The 20910-nt window shown below is 55.3% G+C and overlaps 1 protein-coding gene and 1 non-coding gene across 2 annotated transcripts in view; both read left to right on the plus strand.

Annotated features, from left to right (window-relative positions):
• The first annotated feature begins 965 nt into the window (after positions 1–965).
• Positions 966–20910, plus strand: part of RAMP1 (receptor activity modifying protein 1) — a 53188-nt gene continuing 33243 nt past the window's right edge. Inside the window, exons 1-2 of the mRNA XM_002749964.6 lie at positions 966–1065; positions 18176–18314. Coding sequence (XP_002750010.2) covers positions 1014–1065; positions 18176–18314 — 191 coding nt within the window. The 5' untranslated portion in view covers positions 966–1013. The remainder of the gene's footprint in view (positions 1066–18175; positions 18315–20910) is intronic.
• LOC118155114 (small nucleolar RNA SNORD55/SNORD39) lies at positions 11041–11120 on the plus strand. Its single transcript, XR_004745337.1, has one exon. It is a non-coding gene; the product is annotated as a small nucleolar RNA SNORD55/SNORD39 (small nucleolar RNA).

A 20910-nucleotide genomic window follows, 5' to 3' on the forward strand; every position in this document is an offset into this window, starting at 1 on the left:
TAGGGTGGTGATCCGTCCCCCTCCAGAGGCGGTGCATTCTTTAGCATGAGTATAAATTTACTATTGCTAAGAGTTCTCAGAACAGGTTATTGCAAGAAGGAACCCACTGCAAGGTGAAATCCAGCCACTAGTAATGCCCTTAGAGCCCAGGTCAGGCCTGTGCCTTCCAGAACTTACCCCTCCCCAGGCTTTCCCAGACCATCTCCAGAGCGCCCTCCTCTCACCGCTTTAGATAAAGGAATGCACCCAAGATCCCCCATCAGTTCTCCATGCAGCTGCCAGAGTGACGGTCCCCAAAGCAAACCTCGTCTCTAAGGACTCTCTGCCCAGACCCTCACAAACCTCCTGCCAGGCGCTCGCTACCCATCAACAGCGAGACCCCCAGGCCATCTCAATCTCCCCAAAGAGCCCCGTTCCCTCCAGCCCCCGGCCTCTTCCCACCCACTCATCCTGCAGATCTGGAGCAGCATTCCAGGGCCTGGGAGTGTGCGCCATCTTGGGTTATTAGGGGTCTTCCCCAGGCGCCTGGCGGGGAAGCGGGGGGGAGGTGACGCCAACGCTCCCCAGCGCCTGCACCTGGGAGGAGAGGTAAACGCGGTGGGGAGATCTCAGCCTGTTTGCAAAGCAAACCCCAGGCAGGAGAACCTCGGAGGAGGAGGAGGGGAAGATGCCCAGGTGGAGACCAAGGTGCCGCTCCCTCGGAGTCGCCTAGGAGACCCTCCCTAGTTTAAAAAGTGAGAACATTTCAGAAGGCCTCACTCGAAGTCCAAGTGTGCCGTCCCCCCCGGAGACGCCCGCGCGACTCCCCTGCAAAGTTTTCCCGGCCTCGCGCGCCCCCGGCCCTGGCACCCACCTGGGGAGCCACAGTGGGCCGGGCCACGCGGCCGCCGCCTCCCACCCCTCCCGCGCCCGCGCCCGCCCCCGCCCCCGGCACGTCTCCTCCGGGCGGGCGCCGCGGCGGGCTCAGTCCTCGGCGGGGCGCGTGGTGGGTGGACTGGGCTCCGCTGTGCACCATGGCCCGGGCCCTGTGCCGCCTCCCGCGGCGCTGCCTCTGGCTGCTCCTGGGTGAGTAGGGTCGGGGATCCGGGTCGAACTCTCTTCCCCCGGCCCGCCGGCGTCCTCTAGGGGAGGGGAGGAGAGGGAGGGCGCAGCGGTCCGCTGCCGTTGAACCTGGGCAGCCCGGGTTCCAGGCGGGAGGCCCCAGGGCACCGGGAATCAGAGGGTGCGGACCGGAGTTGCGCCTCTTGCCGCGGAAGGGACGGCTTTGGGGAAGTCGGAGAGCCGGCGTTCTGAAAGGCGTGGGGCGTCAGCTGCGCGCACCGGAGAACTTGTTTCCGGGAGAGAAACAGGACGCGGGGTTCCCCAGCCCCGCACCTCGGTTTCCCAGGCTGTGCGCCGCGGTGACCGCCAGCGCAGGCTCCCCTCCCTAGGCAGTCCCGCGTGGCAAAACCTGCAGGCAGGCGCCTCGCAGAGGACTCGGTGTGCGGGAGTCGGAGCCACTGACCGTTCGTCTGGAGATGAGTCAACACTGATCTCTCGCAGACAGAGCAGTCGCTTGTTTGCTAATGATGCCTTTTGCAGAAATAAGGCCCTCCCTTCTCGAGGCATTTCCATCGCTTTTTTTTTTTTCTTTTTTCTTTTGGTTTGCTTGTTAACTTGGCACTTCCGGCTAATAGAAATTTAGAGGACGGGACCCTTGGTGAAGTGGTGGAACGCGCTCGGCTTTCCACCTGCGGGAAGAGTGGAGATTATCAACTACCCGGTGGCCACAGGAACTGGCCACACACTCAGCAAGGCACGGCCCCGCTCACTGCCCCCATCTGCAGTGCGCTCCCAACATGCTGACTCAAGCCCCTTCTACACTGGTTGTTGCGTTCCGTGTATTTAGCTACCTTTCAACGGAAACCGAATAATAGATTACTGGCGTGGGAGAAAACCCAGTGCCCCTGGGAAGGCCAGAGCAGTTGTTTCTAGTATATGTGGCCTTTTCCCAGAAACAGTGATGTTGGTCAGAGGCACCTGCCGCACAAGTCCCCTTGGCCTGTCACTGGCACTGGGCAAGCAGTGACCGCCAGCGCTGTTTCTGTAGCTGGGGGAGCAGTTCGTGGCCCGGCGAGGAGAGGGGCCCGAGCTTCTTGGGAGCCATGGATTTCTGGTCCCTGTTTGTAAACCTCTCCAAGGAGTGGCAGATCGGCATGGAATCCTCCGAGGCCAACATAATATTATCTGAAAGCGAATCTTGCCACTCGAGTGTTTTGGCTGAAGTTAAGTGGAAAGCCACATCTCAGCGGAATCTTCCCTCCTCTTGTGTTCGGATCCATTTGGCTTGACGTGACCTTCACTGTTTTCGTTTCCTAAGAGACAAACATTTCTTTGTTAGCAAGGCAGAGAGCTGGGCTGTGGAATATTTTTCACATAAATAACCAAATAAATAAATGTTCTTTACTAGTGTCCAGAGACTGCACCCTCTAAGGCTTGTGTAAATAAAACGCTATGTCACGATCACATATACAGACCTTCCTTGTTTACCAAGAAAACTATTCATGTTCTGCTGGAAGTCCAAAGTCCTGTAATTTTAACATCATTTTGAGTGGCCTGGCTAATGTTATATCTTGGAAGGTTATGAGGTTATCGGTAAATTAATGTCATTTGGAGACCAGCTGTAATTCGTGGAATTACTGAGCACAGGCTGTTTCCTTCACAGGCTCTAGCACTAGCCAGATCTCCTTGGTGATGAAGATTCTGCTACCCAGAATGGCAACGTGGAATTTTTTTTTTTTTAAGAACGCTAGTGTGCAGGTTTAAGAACTTATCTGTGACAATTTTACAATCAAGCTATTTGTCTTAGGTAGTTATTGAGATTCTCCCAGCCATGGGAGAATCTCAGTTCACAGTTCACCCAGCCATGATGGCTCACACCTGTAATCCCAGCACTTCGTGAGGCTGAGGTGGGTGGATCACCTGAGGTCAGGAGTTCAAGACCAGCCTGGCCTACATGGCAAAACCTGACTCTACTAAAAATACAAAAAAATTAGCCAGGCATGGGGTGGTGGGCACCTGTAATACCAACTACTCAAGAGGCTGAGGCAGAATTGCTTGAACTTGGGAGGGCAGAGGTGGCAGTGAGCTGAGGTCATGCCGCTGCACTGCAGCCTGGGTGAGAAGAGTGAAAACTCCGTCTCAAAAAAACAAAAAAACAAACCTTAGGATCCATATGTAGTTCTTTTCCCTCCGAGCATCCTATGCACTGTTCTGTTTGCTGGAGACTAACGTAACCACATGCATTTTGAAAGGTTTGTGTAGAGACACCAAAAAGCTGTTTGCTAATCAGGAAGGAAGAATGCATGGCAGCCCTGGTTTCGAGTCCAGCTGCACTCAGGGAGTGCCGGCTGGTGCTGTCACACAGGAACTCAGTCATCTGTCCTGGGAAACGCTTGCCTGCCTTGGCTGTCATGTGGAAGGTGCGTTTTTGTTTTTTTTTTTAATGGCTGCGACATTAATTGAAATATATGACTCTATAAATAGAAGTAGAATTGGAAATGACGGGACACCGTAGGAAGTGCTGTGTGACTGCTTCAGATCGCCACGTGGTTTTAAATCCGGACGCAGTTCTCATGCCGGAGTCCAAATCTGAAGCATTCTCATTTGCTAATCAGTGTGTTTGTTTACCCTCTCTGTGTGTTCAGCTGCAGGAAGAAATGTCTGGATTTGTGTCTTCCTTTCACAGACGCCTTGCCAGTCCGAGGCCAGGGCTATTGAGAAATGTTTATATCCACAGTGGAAATGGTCGATTCAGCTCCGGGAAATGTAGGTGGAATCTTAAGGCTAGTTAGAAACGTCTGTCCTGACTTTTTCCCCAGAATGTACCCATTTCATAGCTTTTCATCAATTAAAACTGGCATCTGGCTGAGTGTGTGATGCGGGTGCCATGTGTAGAGTAAATTCCTGTGGAGATGCTGAGCCCAGAGAGTGAAGCCCTTTGGGCTTGCCTGCCAGTGCCCCACCCCCAACTGAGGCCTAGAACCCCTCGTTCCTGATGGTCCTTGTGGTGTGGTGGGCTGGCCCCTCAGTGGGCCCTGAGCCAGGCCTGGCCATCCAGATGGTGCCAAGGAGGAGACTGGCCATGGGCTACACAGTCGGTGTTCTGCTGGAGCTGTGAGGAAAGATGTCCTCCAGGCTGGATCTGAGTGGGGCTGCCGCGGTCCACCCTTGAGCCAGGGGGAGCACCTGTCCGTGACACAGAGCACTCCTGATGCCTTTTGAGGCCCTACATTGAGCCTCATTGTGACTCATGATGATTGAGCTGGGTGTCTGTCCCTTGCAGGGATGGTAACTGATAGCAGGCTCAGGGGTCTCCCAGAATGGCATACATGGGGGGCTGTGGGAATCCTGCCCAAGAGCCTCCTCCTCCACTGGGGACCCTGGAAGACCTCCTGAAGGAGGAGGCACTGCAGCCAGGATGACAGTGGGAGCTGGTAAGGGGACAGGGGAGGCCAGGCTGCAGTGGCCCCAGTGGCTCCAGCACTTGCTGGACTGTGTGCCCACTGGCCTTGCCCATCAGTTTCTTGGTGCAAATGAAGATGCAGAGATGGTGCTGCCAGGCGCTGCCCAGTTCCCAGACTGCAGTACCCCCGCTGACCCATGACACACGCAGACACATGGAGCCCTGGAGGGATGTCCTCATCCCCAGCCCTCTCTGCTTCAGAACGGGGGACCCCCAGCTCGGTGATGTTCCTGGAGGACCCGTTTCTCTTTGGTGAGGAGGGGGCATCCACACGGCTGCCATAGGAGGGTCCCAGCCTGAACAAAACCGTACTCACTTCGCCGAATGACATTACTGTGTTCAGGAAAAAAGATTTTCTCCTAAGACGGTTTATTTCAGTAATTTCTGGGGCATCCAAATGGCATCACTTTAATCATCTTTTAAATAAGGGGCAGGGTCCACAGGGACACACCAGCCAGACATGGCAGGGGTGCGGGGCTGTGGGCCTGGGTCGCAGCCAGCCGGACTCTGCTTCCTTAGCTCTTGCAGTGACTCTTCACTGTGCTCCAAGAGTGCTTCGCTCCTTCCCATGTGCAGAAACACAGTAGATTCTCTGGGACCAGGGACCAGAACCCCAAAACCCCACACCCCGGCCATCCATTCTGCCCTCCACCAGGGTTAGCACCGCCTCCCCCATCACAGGGACAACTGCCCAGCCTCCTAGGGCCCCCACCTCATCCACCACCCCAGGGACAGGGGGTCCTCCTCTGTGTTCCCACCAGACCCTCAGGCTACGTTAGCGTCACCCCCACACATGCCATGTTCAGGCCCCCACGCCTTTGCTCTTGGGGAGCAGCTCCTGAATTAGCTGAGAGTTCTGGGAAACCATGGGGGAAGGAGAAGGAGGCACAGCGACCTGGACCATAGCACGGGCCAGCCCACTCCAGGGGGCATGGTACCCCCTCAAGAGGCTCAGGAGGGACTGTCTTGAGCCTGACACCACCTAGGAGGAGACAAGTCAGTGGTTTGCCCAACCAGACAAGAGTTTGCATCATAAGACCTCCTACTGTGGGCTCCCTGGCCAATTACCAAAGCGTTTCAGGGCGCCACACAGCAAAGCCCCAAGCCAGGAGAGGAAGGGGCCTGGAAGGCGCTGCCCCTTCAACACTTAGTGACTGACACTCAGGTCAGCAGTTTTCTCACCTCTGGAGGAGACAGCTGTGAGAGGGAAGCAGGGGGAATGGACGGGTGAGGGGGTGCCGGGAAAGGGCTGTACCATTTCTCCTGGAAACACCCATCTGCCACCTCACACACTCGGGACACACAGGGTCAGGACTCGGAGGGGCTGAGGCTGGGGTGCAGAGCAGCCTGCTACGTAGTGTCCTACACAGCCCAGGGAGCCCCAGAGGATGGTCCCACACCAAATGTCCACAGTGCCAAGGCGGAACAGCCCTGCTCCAAGTCAACCATGTAGACATGTGGTGCCACTTAAATGCATCAGGAAATAAACAGGAGACCATGGAGCAGAGCCCTGAGGAGCAGGGGCAGTGCAGTCCAGTGGCCAAGGACGGCTGCACAGAGGCCCTGCTGTTTGGAAGCTCCTGGAAGCCTTTTTGACTGAGGCATGGTGGGGAAGAGGGCTTTGAGCCGAAGCTGGTGCTGGAGGAAGGACCCATCCTCTAAGGATTCAGGACTCATTCCTAGGGCAATGGGAAAATCTTGAAGGACATTAAAGAGGGTGACAGGATGGAAGGTGTGGTTTAAAGGAGCCCTCAGCTGTGGCCCCCAGCATGGACAGGAGGCCAGGCAAGGGTAGGAGTGGGAGGGCTCCAGGGAGTCCCGGAGGTGAAAGTGATGGGCCCCAGTCCCTGGGCCGGGATGCAGGAGTGAGGCAGCACAGAGGCATGAATAACAGCACCCAACAGGGCACCTGGGGGAGCAGGGAGGGCAGGACAGGGAAGGGGAGAAGTGGGAAGGGGAGGGGAGATGGCGCCAGAGCCAGGGCTGCCAGGAAACATGAGAGCCCCAGGCAAACTGGAATTTCAGATAAACAAGGAGTTTTGGTATAAGCATGCCTCTTGCAAAATCAGGGACATACATCAAAACCATGGTTTCTCTGAGATGCAGATTTCACAAGGCATCCTGTCCTTTGCTGCATCTGGCGGCCCCATCCTCATGACCCACACGGGGTTCAGCTTTCGCCTTGGATTCTGAGGGGCGATGGTACATAGGCAGGAGGGCTCAGAAAGAGGTGTGGCCCAGAGAGGGGTTTCTGGTAGCAGCAGCGTATGGACAATGTCAAATCCTTACTTGGAGGGGTGGCTGGGGTGAGTGGGTGGAGACGGGCCCAGGCTCCTGGTAGGGGGCCAGGGAGGACAGAGAAGGAAATGGGCCCCAGGTACCACTAGGCACCTTGACCTGGCTGGTGGGGAGGGGAGGCTGATGCAGGGTGCCTTGTGGGAGAGGCAGCAGCGAAAGCCGCCCTTAGGAAGTGAAACCAGAGAGCCTGCATGTGTAGGTTTCTTCCAGTGCCCGGTTTTTGATACGCAAGCCTTTGATGCATCTGGAATTTACGCTCATTTCCTAGCAATTTTTATCACTGGCTACATATTTGAGGGATTTTCACGGCAATTGCACCGAATGTATTAACCGGTCAGGGAGGGTTACATCAAGAGCACCGTTCAAGGGACAGCCATCTGCTCCTCCACCCCCACGCCTGCATCCAGATCCTTCCACAGGGATTCACGTTCTCCTGCAGATGACTCACTCCTTCATTCAACGTCTAGGAATCCCGTGCTTTTTGGCTGCTGCTTCGAGTGGGATATTTCCCCCAGTTTCTTTCCTCGCTGGTCATTGCTGGGCTAGGAGGCAGCTCCTCTTCTGTGTGTTTGTTTTGTGACTGTTGTCACCCTGTGCCTGTTTTTGTTTTTAGGTTTTTGGCCTCCTGCTTGGCTTCTTCAGGCAGGTCCTAAGGTCACCCGTCACTTAGGGTGGTCCTGCCGCCTCTTACCAATTTCCCTGTTTTGTTCTCCAGTCTTACTGTGTAGAGGGTGACTCGCCATGGACTAGGGGAGTGACAGCAGCTGCCTTCCTTTGCTGCTGGCAATGGGAATCTAGGTGACCCTTGAACAACACAGAGGTGGGGCGCCCACCCTCTAAGTGGTCAGAAACCTGAGTGTTGCTCTTGACTCCCCCAAAGCCTGACTACTAATACCTACTATTGAGCAGAAGCCTTACGGTTAACTTCAGTCAATTCACCTGTATTTTGTATGTTACATGTATATATACTGTATTCTTTTTTTTCTTTGAGACTGAGTCCCCCTCTTTTGCCAGGCTGTAGTACAATGGTGCAATCTCAGCTCACCACAGCCTCCACCTCCTGGGTTCAAGCGATTCTCCTGCCTCAGCCTCCCAAGTAGCTGGGATGATAGGTACCCACTTCTACACCCGGCTAATTTTTGTATTTTTAGTAGAGACAGGTTTCACCATGTTGGCCAGGCTGGTCTTGAACTCCCACCTCAAGTGATCCACCCATCTCAGCCTCCCAAAGTGCTGGGATTACAGGCATGAACCACTGTGCCCAGCCTACACTGTATTCTTAGAATAAAGTAAGCTAAAGAAAAGAAAGTATTATTAAGAAAATTAGACCCAGCATGGTGGCTCACGCCTGCAATCATTGCACTTTGGGAGGTCAAGGTGAGAGGACCTCTTGAGCCCAGGGGGCAGAGTTTGCAAGGAAACAAGATTGTACCACCGCACTCCAGCCTGGATGATAGAGTGAGATCGTATCTCAAAAAAACCCATAGAAAATATATGTACTTTAAGTTTAAGTGGATCATCATAAAGGTCTTCATGTTGAGGCCAAGAAGAAGGAGGAAGAGGAGGGGATGGAGGAGGAAGAGGAGGGGTTGGTCTTGCTGTCTCAGTGACGGCAGAGGCAGAAGATAAGCCTCACATAGGTGACCCACACAGTTCAGAGCCATGTGGTCAAGAGTTAACACCTGAAATCTCTCTTTCTTCTTTGGGGCCAGATGCTTTTTTAATTGTATATTCGCAGGGGTGGAGATGGGAGAGGGATGGAGAGTGCCTCATCTTCTCATGTGTCAAGTACGCTTTTATCTTGTGAAGGAAGAACGGTTTGATGTGACACAGCAACCTGCCCAGCTGGACACTCCCTCGGGGCTGGCAGGCTGTGACACAGGAGAAGTGAGCGGCTGTGAAGCTGCCGTGTTTCTGGGATGAATGGAGTGTTCCCTCCATCCCTGTGCAGCCTGCCGGCAGCCTCAGGTGTCTGCTGGCCACCGTTTGTTCCGAGTATGGCTTCGTTCTTCCTGAGTGAGCTTGCTCTGCACTTTCCCTTGGGAGTTTTATGACCAGCACTGGCTTTTCTTCCCAAGATACCGACTGTGGACCTTTCTTCTTTCCCTGCGTGCTAGGACATTCGGGATGATGGAGATACACAGTTCCTTGAAGATCTAGAGGGTCTTCATTTTCACCTGCAAAGCCATCGGGGCCAGGCTCCTTTTTGTAGTATAGATAATTGGCAACCTTTTCAGTATCTTTCTTGTGTTATTGGACCCCTTGAGTTTTCTATGTCCTTTTTTCTTTTCTTTTTTTTTTTTTTTGAGATGGAGTCTTGCTCTGTCGCCCAGGCTGGAGTGCAGTGGAGCAATCTCAGCTCACTGCAACCTCCGCCTCCTGAGTTCAAGTGATTCTCCTGCCTCAGTTTCTCAAGCAGCTGTGATTACAGGCATGAGCCACTGCACCTGGCTGGGGTTTTCCGTGTCTGACAGCAGTGATGATGTTTTACATTTTCCTCTGAAGTTGTTCATTTTATCCAACATCCCATTGTGTGGAGAGTTATTTTTCTAATTCCCTCTCTATCTGTGAACATTTGTCCTTTTGAGTGCAGTTTTGTGAATTTGTATTTTCATGTTATTTCTTGATCAGAATAAACAGTGGTTAATCTGTTATTAGTCTCTTCCCTGCTGATTCCCCACCACAAAAAGCAACAGCTCTTGAGTTTCCTTAGTGTACACGTTTTCTGGAATGCCGAGCGCGTTTGCTTTTGTTCTTTCCGGCATAGCAATGGAACGCCATCAGGCCCCGCGTGGCCGCTTAGCGGCAGCCCCTGAGCTTCCCCCTGCCGTGTGCTCATTGTTGATGTTTTCTGGATTCTCTGTGCTTGTGGTTTCTACTTCCTCTTTAGCACGTGGATTGTTTGGAAGCAAGTTCAACAGATCTCAGGGGCTCCCGATCCTCGTTGCGAGTTTAATTGCACTGTGGTCAGGGACAGAGCAGGAACCACACCCACCGTTTCGTGTGCATTCTGGGTTCCTTCATGGTCTTGCAAATTTTTCCTTTTGTAAACAGCCCATAAGCCTGTGGGAGGAGTGTGGCGTTTTTATGTATCCATCCCAGTCATCATATTAACACAGGGCCTCTGTATCCTTACCTCGGTGTTCCCCGTGTGTGCACATCATGTGAAAACCCGCGCTGCTTTTGTGGTTCTGCCTTCTTTCCCTGGGTACACGTGTTGCTGTGCGTTCTGTGCAGGGGAGAGGATGGGGAATCCCATACGTGACTCAAAGTTGATTTTTCTTTTTGCTTCTTGAGACAGAGTCTCGTTCTATCGCCCAGGCTAGAATGCAGTGGCACAATCTCGGCTCACTGCAACCTCTACCTCCTGGGTTCAAGTGATTCTCCTGACTCAGCCTCCCAAGTAGCTGGGATTACAGGCATGCACCACCACACCCGGCTAATTTTTTGTATTTTTAGTAGAGATGGGGGTCTCACCATGCTGGCCAGGCTAGTCTCAAACTCCTGAGCTCGTGATCCACCCACCTCAGCCTCCCTAAGTGCTGGGATTACAGATGTAAGCCACCACACCTGGCCCATGGTGACTTCTTACAGCATAACCTCTGACCCAGTCATTTCTTCTTAAATTTTAATTGCAGTAAAGTATACAAAACACGAAGTTTACCATTAATTCACACTGCTGTATACCCATCACTACCTTCCATCTGTGCAACTCTTCATTCGGCAAAACTGAAACTTCGTCCGAGTTAAACACTAAACCCCACTGATTTACCACCTTCCCCAGCCCCTGGGACCCACAATTCTACTTTCTGTCTGTGAATCTGACTACTCTAGGAACCTGTATAAGTGGAATCATACAGCATTTGTTCTTTTGTGACTGACTGATTTCACTTAGCCTGATGTCCTTAAGGTTCTTCCATGTTGTAGTTGAATAAGAATGTCTTTCCTTTTGAAGGCTACATAATATTCCACTGTTATGAGTAGACCACATTTCATCCATTCATCCGTGGACACGTGGGTTGCTTCCACCTCTGGGCTGTTGTGAATCAGGCTGCTGTGAACGTGGGTGCACAGATATCTCTGAGACCCTGCTTTCAGTTCCTTTGGGCATATACCCAGAAGTGGGATTGCTGGGTCCTCGGGTGGTTCTGTGTTCAACATTTTGAGGAGCCGCCACAGCGTGTCCCCTGGTGGCTATGCCACTGTGCATTCCCACCAGCAGTGCCTAGTTCTCAGCATCCATGAGAGGCCACCACTGCCACGCCGCAGGCTCCGCAGCACACGGTGGGGAAGCCAGCCTTGGAGAGCCGAGCCGGGAAGAGAAAACGTCTCCACAGCCTTGCCAAAGCTTGTTACTTTGTTTCTGAGGGTAGCCATTCCAACGGGCTGGAGGAGCCCTTCATTACTTCACCAGTGCAGCTCTCGGGGACAACATGTGGCTTCTCATTGCTTAGCCTTTTGTCTGTCTCATGTCCGGCCACCCACCTGTGCATGTTCCCCTGAGTCACTTTGCTCCTTGACCTGGCTTAGCAGCCGGTTTTCTTGTGGATTTAGGGACACATTAATGTTGTTTACTCAATCCTGGCGCCTGCCCTGAGGGCCTGGTGACCCCGGGCAGGCCACTTCCCGACCCCTGCAGCTCCCATCTGCAGGATGGGTGTGTTGTGGGAGCACCCATGTCCCGGCCTGAGGACTCTCCAGGCCTGGGTGGGGGCAGTAGCTGGGCCTGGCCCACACGGCGCTCGTATGCTGCTCACCCACCTTTCTGCCTTAAGCACTGTGCTTGGAGCTCAGCTGACATCTCATTTTTCATTTTCTGTTTTTTAATGCTCACAGGGGCTTCCTATCTTTTCTCCAGGTCTGTATTTTCCTTGTTCTCCTCTGGTAATTTGGCAGGTAGACAGTCTGTTTCTAGTTCAACTTGTGTTTTATTTTATGACTTAAAAGAACATGAGGATCTCTTGGCTTGTCAGCTTCAGAAATGAAGAGTGCCTGCTGGCAATGGGTAGAATTTTACTGAGTGGCTGTTGTGGGCAGGACCAAGGCTGAGGAGGATGGGGGGTGCCGTGTGCAGTCGGGGGTCTGTCACCAGGTGACTGAGGTTGGTTGAAGCTGGAGGCTGCCACATTTATCTGAGTGAGGACTTGGAAGGGCCTGGGCATTCCCGGTGAAAGTGGGCAACACAGACGTAAGAGAGGGACACAGAACTGTGCACCGCACCCCAGCCAGCACAAAGCAGGCACTCGTGGGGGTGGATGCTCTGAGCCCAAGAGAGGGGACAGTGGGCTGGAGCCAGTGCTTCGCTGTCTTTGAGGACCAACATCAGGTGACAGGTGGAGAATCGACTTGGTGGAGGCTTTGACAGGGCCTTTGGCGGCGTAAGCAGCTGTGTGGGTGGGAGGGGAACAGCCCAGCCTGGCCCCAAGGATCTTTCCGCTTCTCACAGCTGCCCCTGCACTGGCTACTCAGAGGTGTCAGCAGATGGCGGGGAGTTTCTCAGCCTGGACTTGAGAAGCTGGAATAAGAGGGTCTTGCTGGGGTAAGGAGAGCATCTTGAGGGCTCCGGACAGTTGACTCCCAGAGAGACGGGACTTCAGACAGAGCAGGGGCAGGGAGAGGGGAAGCTCAGAAAGCTGAGTGTTTTCACTCTAGAGGATGTCAAATTCGACCTGGGAGGAGGCACGGGGGGACATCCTGGCCACACAGGAAATGCCAGGCCGTGGTTGACACCTCACAGGGACGCTCGCCTGCCTGAAATGAACCAGGCCGCGCAGGGAGACACTGGGAGCTCATCGGGGACAGAGGCATCGCAGCCCACCAGGGACGGATCGTGGCAACTGAAGGGACCCTGTTCAGGACAGTCCTCAGGGAGGCAGGAGCAGGCATTCCTATGGGCTGGGGAGCTCCGGGTTCCCCTGCCACGCCCCGCCCCCCACATAACTCCCCTGGGCTCGGGCACTTTCAGCTGCCGGAACAGTTGTCCCCAACTCTCTTGGTCCTGCCCCTGCCAGTAAAACAATCTGGAAATGCCCCTGCAGGATTTATTAATTAGACTTCTGTGGCATTGCGCTGTGTGTTCTAAAATGTATGCAAAAATAGGCTTCTTTAAGCCCAGAAGTCAAGGCTGCAGTGAGCCAAGAGAGCGCCAGCGCACGCCACCCTGGGCAGCAGAGATAAAAAATAAAAAAAAATAAAGAAAACTACTGGATATGGTGATGGTTGAAGAGTTACTGAATTTACTAAAAATCATTGAATTGTTTGTGTGAGATGGCTGAATTCGTGGTATATAGATTATACTTCAATAAAGCTATGTTTTCGAAAAAAAAAAAAAAACAGGCTTCTTTGAAAGGAGGGATGCTGAGAATCATTTACCGGAGTCCTGACCACCTTTCCGGCCCCTGCGATGATACTGTCCGTGCCTTAAGGACGTCAGTGCTTCTTAGTGGGGGCTCAGGATTGAGTGTGGATCGAGCCTGCACTCAGATGAATGATGCCAGCCCCTCAGACAAGGAGGACCTGACGCGGGAGGAGAGGCAGCTCAGCAGCCTATTCTCCTGCCTGGTGCTGCCAGGGGCACCTCATGTTCTCTCCAGTCCATGATGCCCCGTTGCAGGAGTCATCCACTCAGTGACAGTGACAGTGGCCACACACCTGCTCTCCCAGGGCCCCTGTGCTTCTGGGCGTTAGTGTGGGGTGGACTGTCCAGGTCGTGGGACTCATGAGGATGCAGTGAGAGCCCCCAGAGCTACTCCTGGAGAGCCTGAAAGAGGCAGACACCCTGAGGAAGCCCACCTGCAGCCCGGGCTCCTGGCCGAAGGTCTCAAGGCCTCCACCAGACATGGGTCACCCACAGCCTTTGGGGCCGCTGTTGCAGTCTCTGCAAGAGGTCACTGACCTCACCGTGCCTCCGGCATGTTCTGAGATGAGCGTGCCAGGGATTGCATCCTGGCTCTACCACTCCCGGGCTGTGTGACCCTAGCAGGTTACTTAACCTGTCTGAGCCCCTCTGTCCCTGCCATGTTGGTTATTTACAAGGATTAGGTAATGGCGGCCAGGCACGGTGGCTCACGCCTGTCATCCCAGCATTTTGGGAGGCTGAGGCAGGGTAATGACTGGAGCCCAGGAGTTCAAGACCAGCCTGGGCAATGTGGGGAAGCCCCGTCTCTACAAAAAAATAGAACAATTAGCCGGCTGTGGTGGCATATGCCTGTGGTCCCAGCTACGCAGGAGGCTGAGGTGGAAGGATCACCTGAGCCCAAGGTCAAGACTGCAGTGAGCCACGATTGTGCCGCCTGCTCCAGCCTTGGCAACAGAACAAGATCCTGTCTCAAAATAAAATAAACTAGATTTATGGGTGTAAGGGGCTTAGCCCAGGACTTGGCCTGCAAGCTGCGGCTATCAGCATCCTGCCCTGGCTGGTGGGAGGGGGATGGGAGGCTTCAGGAATTTGCGTGAACTTGACCTAGAACCTGACCTGAACTCTCCGTTTAGCCACCACCCCTGCTGGGAGGAGGCCAGTGATGGGCTCTGAGATTCTCTCTACAAACCTAAAATACACAGCTGCAGAACTGGCCTTTCCCTGCCCCACATGGCACAGACCAAACATGGGCATCGAGGGTATTTGCTGACTTTGAGACCCATCAGCTTGTGCCCCTTGTCTCCTTAGAAAGCCCAAACACTTGCCCCAGTGTCCCAGGGTCCCCGGTGGGAGGCCCAGCTGCCCTGTTGTTCTGTCCCCACCCTCACTTTGCTGGAGGAGCCCTCTACCTTTGGGGTTCCTGCTATGTATGCTCATTTCAGGGGCGCCGTCCTGCTGTGAAGAGGGAAGCCATTGCTCCGAAATCCCCCAGCAACAGCGGGTTCCTACCTGACGTGCAGCTCGAGGGAAGGTTCCTGTCTTAACACGCTGGGTACTGAGCGAGGAACGCAGCCGTCTCTACCCAGCAGGCTCTGCACGCGGCTTTTTAAAGACATGAGTTATGAATGATTAAATGTGCGGTCACACAGAGGAATGGAACCCATTTGGCCCTGAATGGCTTGTTTAAAAACTTTGGCAATTTTATTCCTGTTTAAAGCTTTGATGTTGCCTCTGTCTCCAAGGAAAGAAACCACATCAGGCTTGTTTAAGAAAAACCCAAGCATTCTTTGCCTGCACCTAAAAAACTTAACTGGTTTCCAGATTTGCCTGAACAGCTGCTCCTGGCCTCATCCCAGCTGTGGGACTCGGGGCTCCTATAGGGCATGAAAGGAAGGGCAGTATTAGTGGGGGAGGGCTCTGTCCCTAAAGAGCAGGGAACAGTGGGCTGGGTGTGACAGTCCCACAAGAGAGGTGGGGGATGCAGCATCCAGGAGGGACCAGCCAGAGCCAGGCCAGCGTCAAGGCCACCGGGCCAGCCCTGCAGCCAGACCAGGACGGGGGCTGCATGGGTGGTGGAAGCTAGAGCTCGCTGAGCTGCAGGACAGAAGGTTCCAGTAGATGGGGGCAGGCAGCTGCTCTGGACAGCCCAGGTGGCAGCAGCAGATTGGCCTGATTGTGACAGAGGGGGACACCTGTGGCCTGGGGTGAAGGGACCACTGTCATTGTTTGTGGCCCCTGCACATGTACCCCCTTTGCTTGTTGGGGACCCCACCAGAAGGAGCAGCCCAGCCTGCCCACGGTGACCAGCTCTGCAGGGCGGTTGTACAAACCCCACTGCCCAGACCCTCCTGGGGACTTGGGGGCCACCAGGGTCCTTGTGCAGATCATCCACTGCTCACACCAGCCCCAGTGCTTTCTGTTGCGTGCATCCGGGAATCCTGACTGAAGCACAGATGTGTCTGTTCATCTCCTAAAAGTGACTCTTCCAAAGCAGGGGGCGGTCCGCAGTGGTTGGTAACCCCAACACCCAGTCTGTCCACTCCCTGCAGGACAGCCTGAGACACGCTTGCTTCACTCCCAGGCAGAATGGCCGCTGAGAAAGCCGGGAATGGTCGTCGTCTTTGTGGTTCATTTGACAAATATTAACGTGCAAAGCTGCTGGGTGCCAGGGAGTTTGTACGCATGAGTCAGAAAGGAGGGGGAGACGAGAGCACAGCCAAGAGGTTCTGAGAAAAGAAGGAAACCCTCTACCAGCCCCAGTGAGGCTCTGAGGAGATGGGGGGGGCGGAGGGGGGCAGTCCCAGTCCCGTCCATAGTGACAGCCGGAGGCCTCTTGGAGGACAGGGCGGCGGAGGCGGGCAGGGGGCGCTGGTGGGATGAATCTCAGGTGGGATTCACCAGAGAAAGCCAGTGGGTGCAGGTGGGATGCCAGGGGCAGTGAGGGGTGGGGGACAAACAGAGGGACAGTTCTCCAAGTGCAGCTGGACAGGCAGCCTGGAATTCCTTCCATGAGTTGAAGAGTCAGCATCTGAGCCCTCCTGAGCTCCCGGGAGCCCCCGGGACAACACTGTCCGCAGTAGGCAGGCTTTCATAGGGGGCATCTTGATGGGGCAGGGGGTGCATCCACAGCGGGCCCACCGGCCCCAGGGTGCACTCACAGTGCTGGTGGATGGCGGAGGTTGGGGGGACACACCTGTGCTGTCAGGAAGCCGCGTGGACTCAGGTGGATACAGAGACTCCTGATGGGTCCCCGGGGTATGGGGTGTTGCTGTTCTGCCCTCAGGTTTCCCAGGGGCAGGTGCAGCTCCCTCTGTGGCCACAAACTCCCATGCTGAGCGCTCATGCCAGGGGTTAAGGATGGACCCACTGGAGTGAGGGGTAGACTCTGCCTTGCCTGCTAGCAGGTCCTCTCCTGAGCTCCGCTGAGGGGCTTTTTCCATCTGCCAGCCTTCCATGCAGGCCCGACCCCTTCCACGTTACTCCCTGGCTTCTTAGGCGAAACATCCCAAATTCAATGCACCTGGCTCTTTGGGAGCCACTCAGGGCTCAGCCTCCCCGTCAGCACCTGCTCTCCCAGCTGCAGACTGGGCCAGTGCCCAGGTGTGTAGTGTGTGGGATCCGTCCACCCTGAAACCAGCCATTGTGCCCTGGAGGGGTGCTCTGTGACAGCACCCCCACCCCACCCACCGGGGCTGCCTGCTGGCCTCCCCCCAGACACCTCCGGGGACATCAGGCCCCTCCCTGAGCTTCCCACCTCCTACCTAGTGTCCAGCCCCGTAGCCCCAAAAGTGGCCAAGTGCTCGCTGGCCCACACCACTTCCGGCTGTGGGACCTGAGACCCAGTTCTGAACCCTCAGTTCCCCCATCCATAAATTGCTGATCGCAGTCAGACCCACTCGGAGGTAGCTGTGTGTGAGAAGCTCCGGGGTGCCCAGCGCAACTATGCATCTTACTCAGCAGTCCAAGGGGCCCCTCGAGCTCACAGCCCTCCCTAGGTCACGTGCCAGAGATTGGTACTCTAGAACCCCTGGCCCAATCTGCATGCCCAAGGGTGGCCGCCTCTCCTTGGCTGGGCTCCCTGGACCCAAGGCTGCAAGGGGCAGCTTGGTGTCCCCACTCATGAGGCCCAGGGTAGGGCCAGGCAGCAGGCTGCAGGGGCTGGGTACCCCCAACGTCTCCCAGTGCAGCCCTGACCTCCCAGTGCCAAGCTCCTTCCAGGAATTTGGAAAGGTCAGGCCAGTAGGGGTGGGGCTGGTGGTGCCCTCTGGGCAGAGGATGCACAGCATGGCCTGGAGGGAGAAGGAGGGGGACCTGGGGACAGTGAGAGGGCCAGGAGCCAAGCCCTAAACAGAGAATGCAAAGCCCCTACCCCCAGCAGCCCTACAGAGTGACCAAGAAAGCGGGGCTCAGCCCTAGGAGGAAGAAGAGGCCTGGTGGGTGGGGGGCCAAGGAGTGTGCTCTCCCTGCCCACCCCCAGCCAGTTTAGCTATAGGCAAAATAAGTGAATTCTGATTCTGTCCAGGGCACGCTGGGCAGGTCACTTTTGCTCTGATGTGTGGCTTGAGGCAGGAAGAGGGAGCACAGTTCCTGCTTCCATTGGTCAGCTCGGTTCATAGCCCACAGATATTCAGACAGGAGACATGCCTGCAGCTCCCAGGCTGGGAGGCCCAGCCCAGCCCAGCCCCAGGCAGCAGCAGAACGGGGGTGGCCCAGTACTGTCTCCAGGCCCCTTTCATGCTGCCTCTGCCTGGGGCAGCCCGTCGCACTGTGGGACAGGAAGCATCCTGGCCCAAGCTGGCACAGGCACTAAGGACCAAGCCACCTTTACCAGGCAGAGAGGGCTCTCAACAGGTCACAGAACAATTGATGAAGAGCATCCGATTGGAGCTGCAGTTGTCCTCTCCAGGGGTCGCTCAGAGGCCCCGCTCTCATGGAGCCTGGGCTGGGGGGTGGGCAGGTCAGCGGTGATGCCCCGGGCCTCTGCTATCCCCTCCTCATGCCCTTGTCCATTGCAGCCCATCACCTCTTCATGGCCACTGCCTGCCAGGAGGCTGACTACGGTGCCCTCCTCCAGAAACTCTGCCTCACCCAGTTCCAGGTGGACATGGAGGCCGTCGGGGAGACGCTGTGGTGTGACTGGGGCAAGACCATCCGGTGAGTCCTATGGCCCCTGGTAGGTAGGACACAGCTGGGGAGGGAGTGGGGGCAAGGAGGGAGGGCTAGACCACATGGGGGTCATGGAGGAACCTCTCTAGACCCCAGAAGGGTTCTTCCCACTGGGAACCAGAATGAAGACAGAGGTGGGGGCCGGTGGCAGGTGGGCATGAAGAGTGATAGTGGGAGGAGGCCACGTCCTCAGTAACCTGGTCTAGGTGGATGGTGGGGCCGTAGGGCAGGGGATGGAGGGTTCAGACTGGGCCATGTCCGGCCAGAGAGGCCCATGACCTCTCCAAGGGCAGGTCCTGGGGAAGGACTGAGGGTGGGGTCTTGAGCTCCAGGTTGGCTGGGTCTCTGACTGGAGCCTGGCCTCAGGGACATCCCTGCTGGTTTGCTCCATCCCTGTGGTTAGGCCAAGGGTGTCCTTCCTGGCCTCACCCTGTCCAGGGCTCAGAGCTTCCAGGAATGGGGCAGGCTGTCACCACCCCCAGCCCCCAGCAGGACGGCTCCAGCCCAGCCCTTCCCCACCTGGCCTGGTCTTCCTGCCCAGGGGCCCTTCTTCCCTCTTGGGCTCCCTCACTGCCTCCCTCAGCCTCCCACGTGCTGGGCCCCCATCAGCAGGCCCAGGCTCCTCTGCCTCGAGAGCAGATATCAGAACTCCGCATGTCCATAATCGACTTCTGAGTTCTTGTTTCTGCTTCCGTGGGAGGCACTGGGGTATCCTGGGGATGCAGTGGGTGAGTAGTGGGGTGAGCAGGGCGTGCGTGGAGCTGACAGACACCGCCTCCCTGCCATGCCACCTTCACACAGAGGTCCGTGTGTGGGTTCACAGCGCAGCACGTGACACACAGGAGATGTGCAAGTCCTGGTACCCCACAGATGCCAAGCGCTTTCCCCAGTGCCTGAGCAAAAGGGAGCCATGGGGACTGGCGGGGAGGCCCAGGGGCAGGGAGGAGGCCCTGGGGAGGGTCTTCATGAAGGAAAAGTTGCACCAAAGTCACACAGGAAGGGTGCATGTGGCTGTCGTGTCCCCTGAGGGTCCAGGACACACCTGGGACATCTCTGTGGGATTGAAGACCCCTGCTTGGGCTCATCACTCTCCCTTGTGGGTTGCAGGCTGGAAGAGGGCATGGGGAGAAAGCCCATGGCCGGGAGTCCCTGAGGCTGGGTGGTTCCCACCCAGGCTCCTCTGAGCCTGGGTTTGGGCCTCCCTCCACCCTCAGAGCCCTGCTGGCCCCAGCCTGCTCTCTTCTCTCACTGAGGCTGGCAGATGAGTGGCCACTGCTTTCTTTTCCCCCAAGCCCTGTGCTCTCTGCCCACTTCGTCCACCCCCAGCGACTCCAGCAGGCCCAGCAGAGTCCGTGCTCAGTACATGGTTGTTGAGGCGACTCTCTACCTTGGGAGCCCAAAATTTTTAAAAACTAGGAAGGCATGGGGTCTATGCAGGTGTGCATACTGGGATTTAAACAGCAGAGGCCGGCGCAGTAGGCCACGCCTGTAATCCCAGCACTTTGGGAGGTGGAGGCGGGCAGATCATGAGGTCAGGAGATTGAGACCATCCTGGCTAACACACTGAAACCCTGGCTCTACTAAAAAAATAAATAAATACAAAAAATTAGCTGGGTGTGGTGGTGCGTGCCTGTAATCCCAGCACTTTGGGAGGTGGAGGCGGGCAGATCATGAGGTCAGGAGATTGAGACCATCCTGGCTAACACACTGAAACCCTGGCTCTACTAAAAAAATAAATAAATACAAAAAATTAGCTGGGTGTGGTGGTGCGTGCCTGTAATCCCAGATTCTCAGGAGGCTGAGACAAGAGAATAGCTTGAACCAGGGAGATGAAGGTTGCAGTGAGCTGAGATCCAGCCACTGCACTCCAGCCTGGGCGACAGAGCCTAGGCCCTCAGCAGAGTCTCCTCACCCTACTACTCAAGGCCTCTCAATCTCTTTTTCTAAGCTGAAAACTGAGTAGAGGGGGGAGAGGTTGTTGATCAGAACAGCCTGTTCTTTAGGCTAATTGGCCTCCTGCCACAGCTGAGTCATTTGTATTCAAATTAAAGATGGCATTTTATCATGATCTTTAATAATAAAATTATTATTTTATAGAAGACACAGTGGCGGCCCTGGGGAAAAGGACTCTCCCCTGCCTGCTTGTGTAAGTGATGGTTGATTTGTGTAGATTGATTGCGAACCGAACTGGGAGGCCTAGCAGAAGACAGCAGGGTAACCCTCGCTGGAGTGTTCCACAAGCAGTGATGGGGGGGTGTCCTCAGAAGTGGAAGCCACCACAGATGGCTTCCGACCGTGCCAGAGCTCACACAGGAATAATTAGCACTGAGGCCAGTGAGAGTTCGTCATCCTCACAGCCGAGTGCCAATAGATGGAAATAGAAGGACGGGGAGTTGCTGGGAATTTTCTTTTATTAAAAAAAAGAAAAAAATTCTGGCCAAGCACTGTGGCTCATGCCTGTAATTCCAGCACTTTGGGAGGCCAAGCGGGTGGATCACCTGAGGTCAGGAGTTCAAGACCAGCCTGGCCAACATGGAGAAACACCGTCTCTACCAAAAATATAAAAATTAGCCGAGCTTGGTGG

This window comes from Callithrix jacchus, chromosome 6, assembly GCF_049354715.1.
Source record: "Callithrix jacchus isolate 240 chromosome 6, calJac240_pri, whole genome shotgun sequence".
In the NCBI taxonomy this organism is placed as follows: Eukaryota; Metazoa; Chordata; class Mammalia; order Primates; family Cebidae; genus Callithrix; species Callithrix jacchus.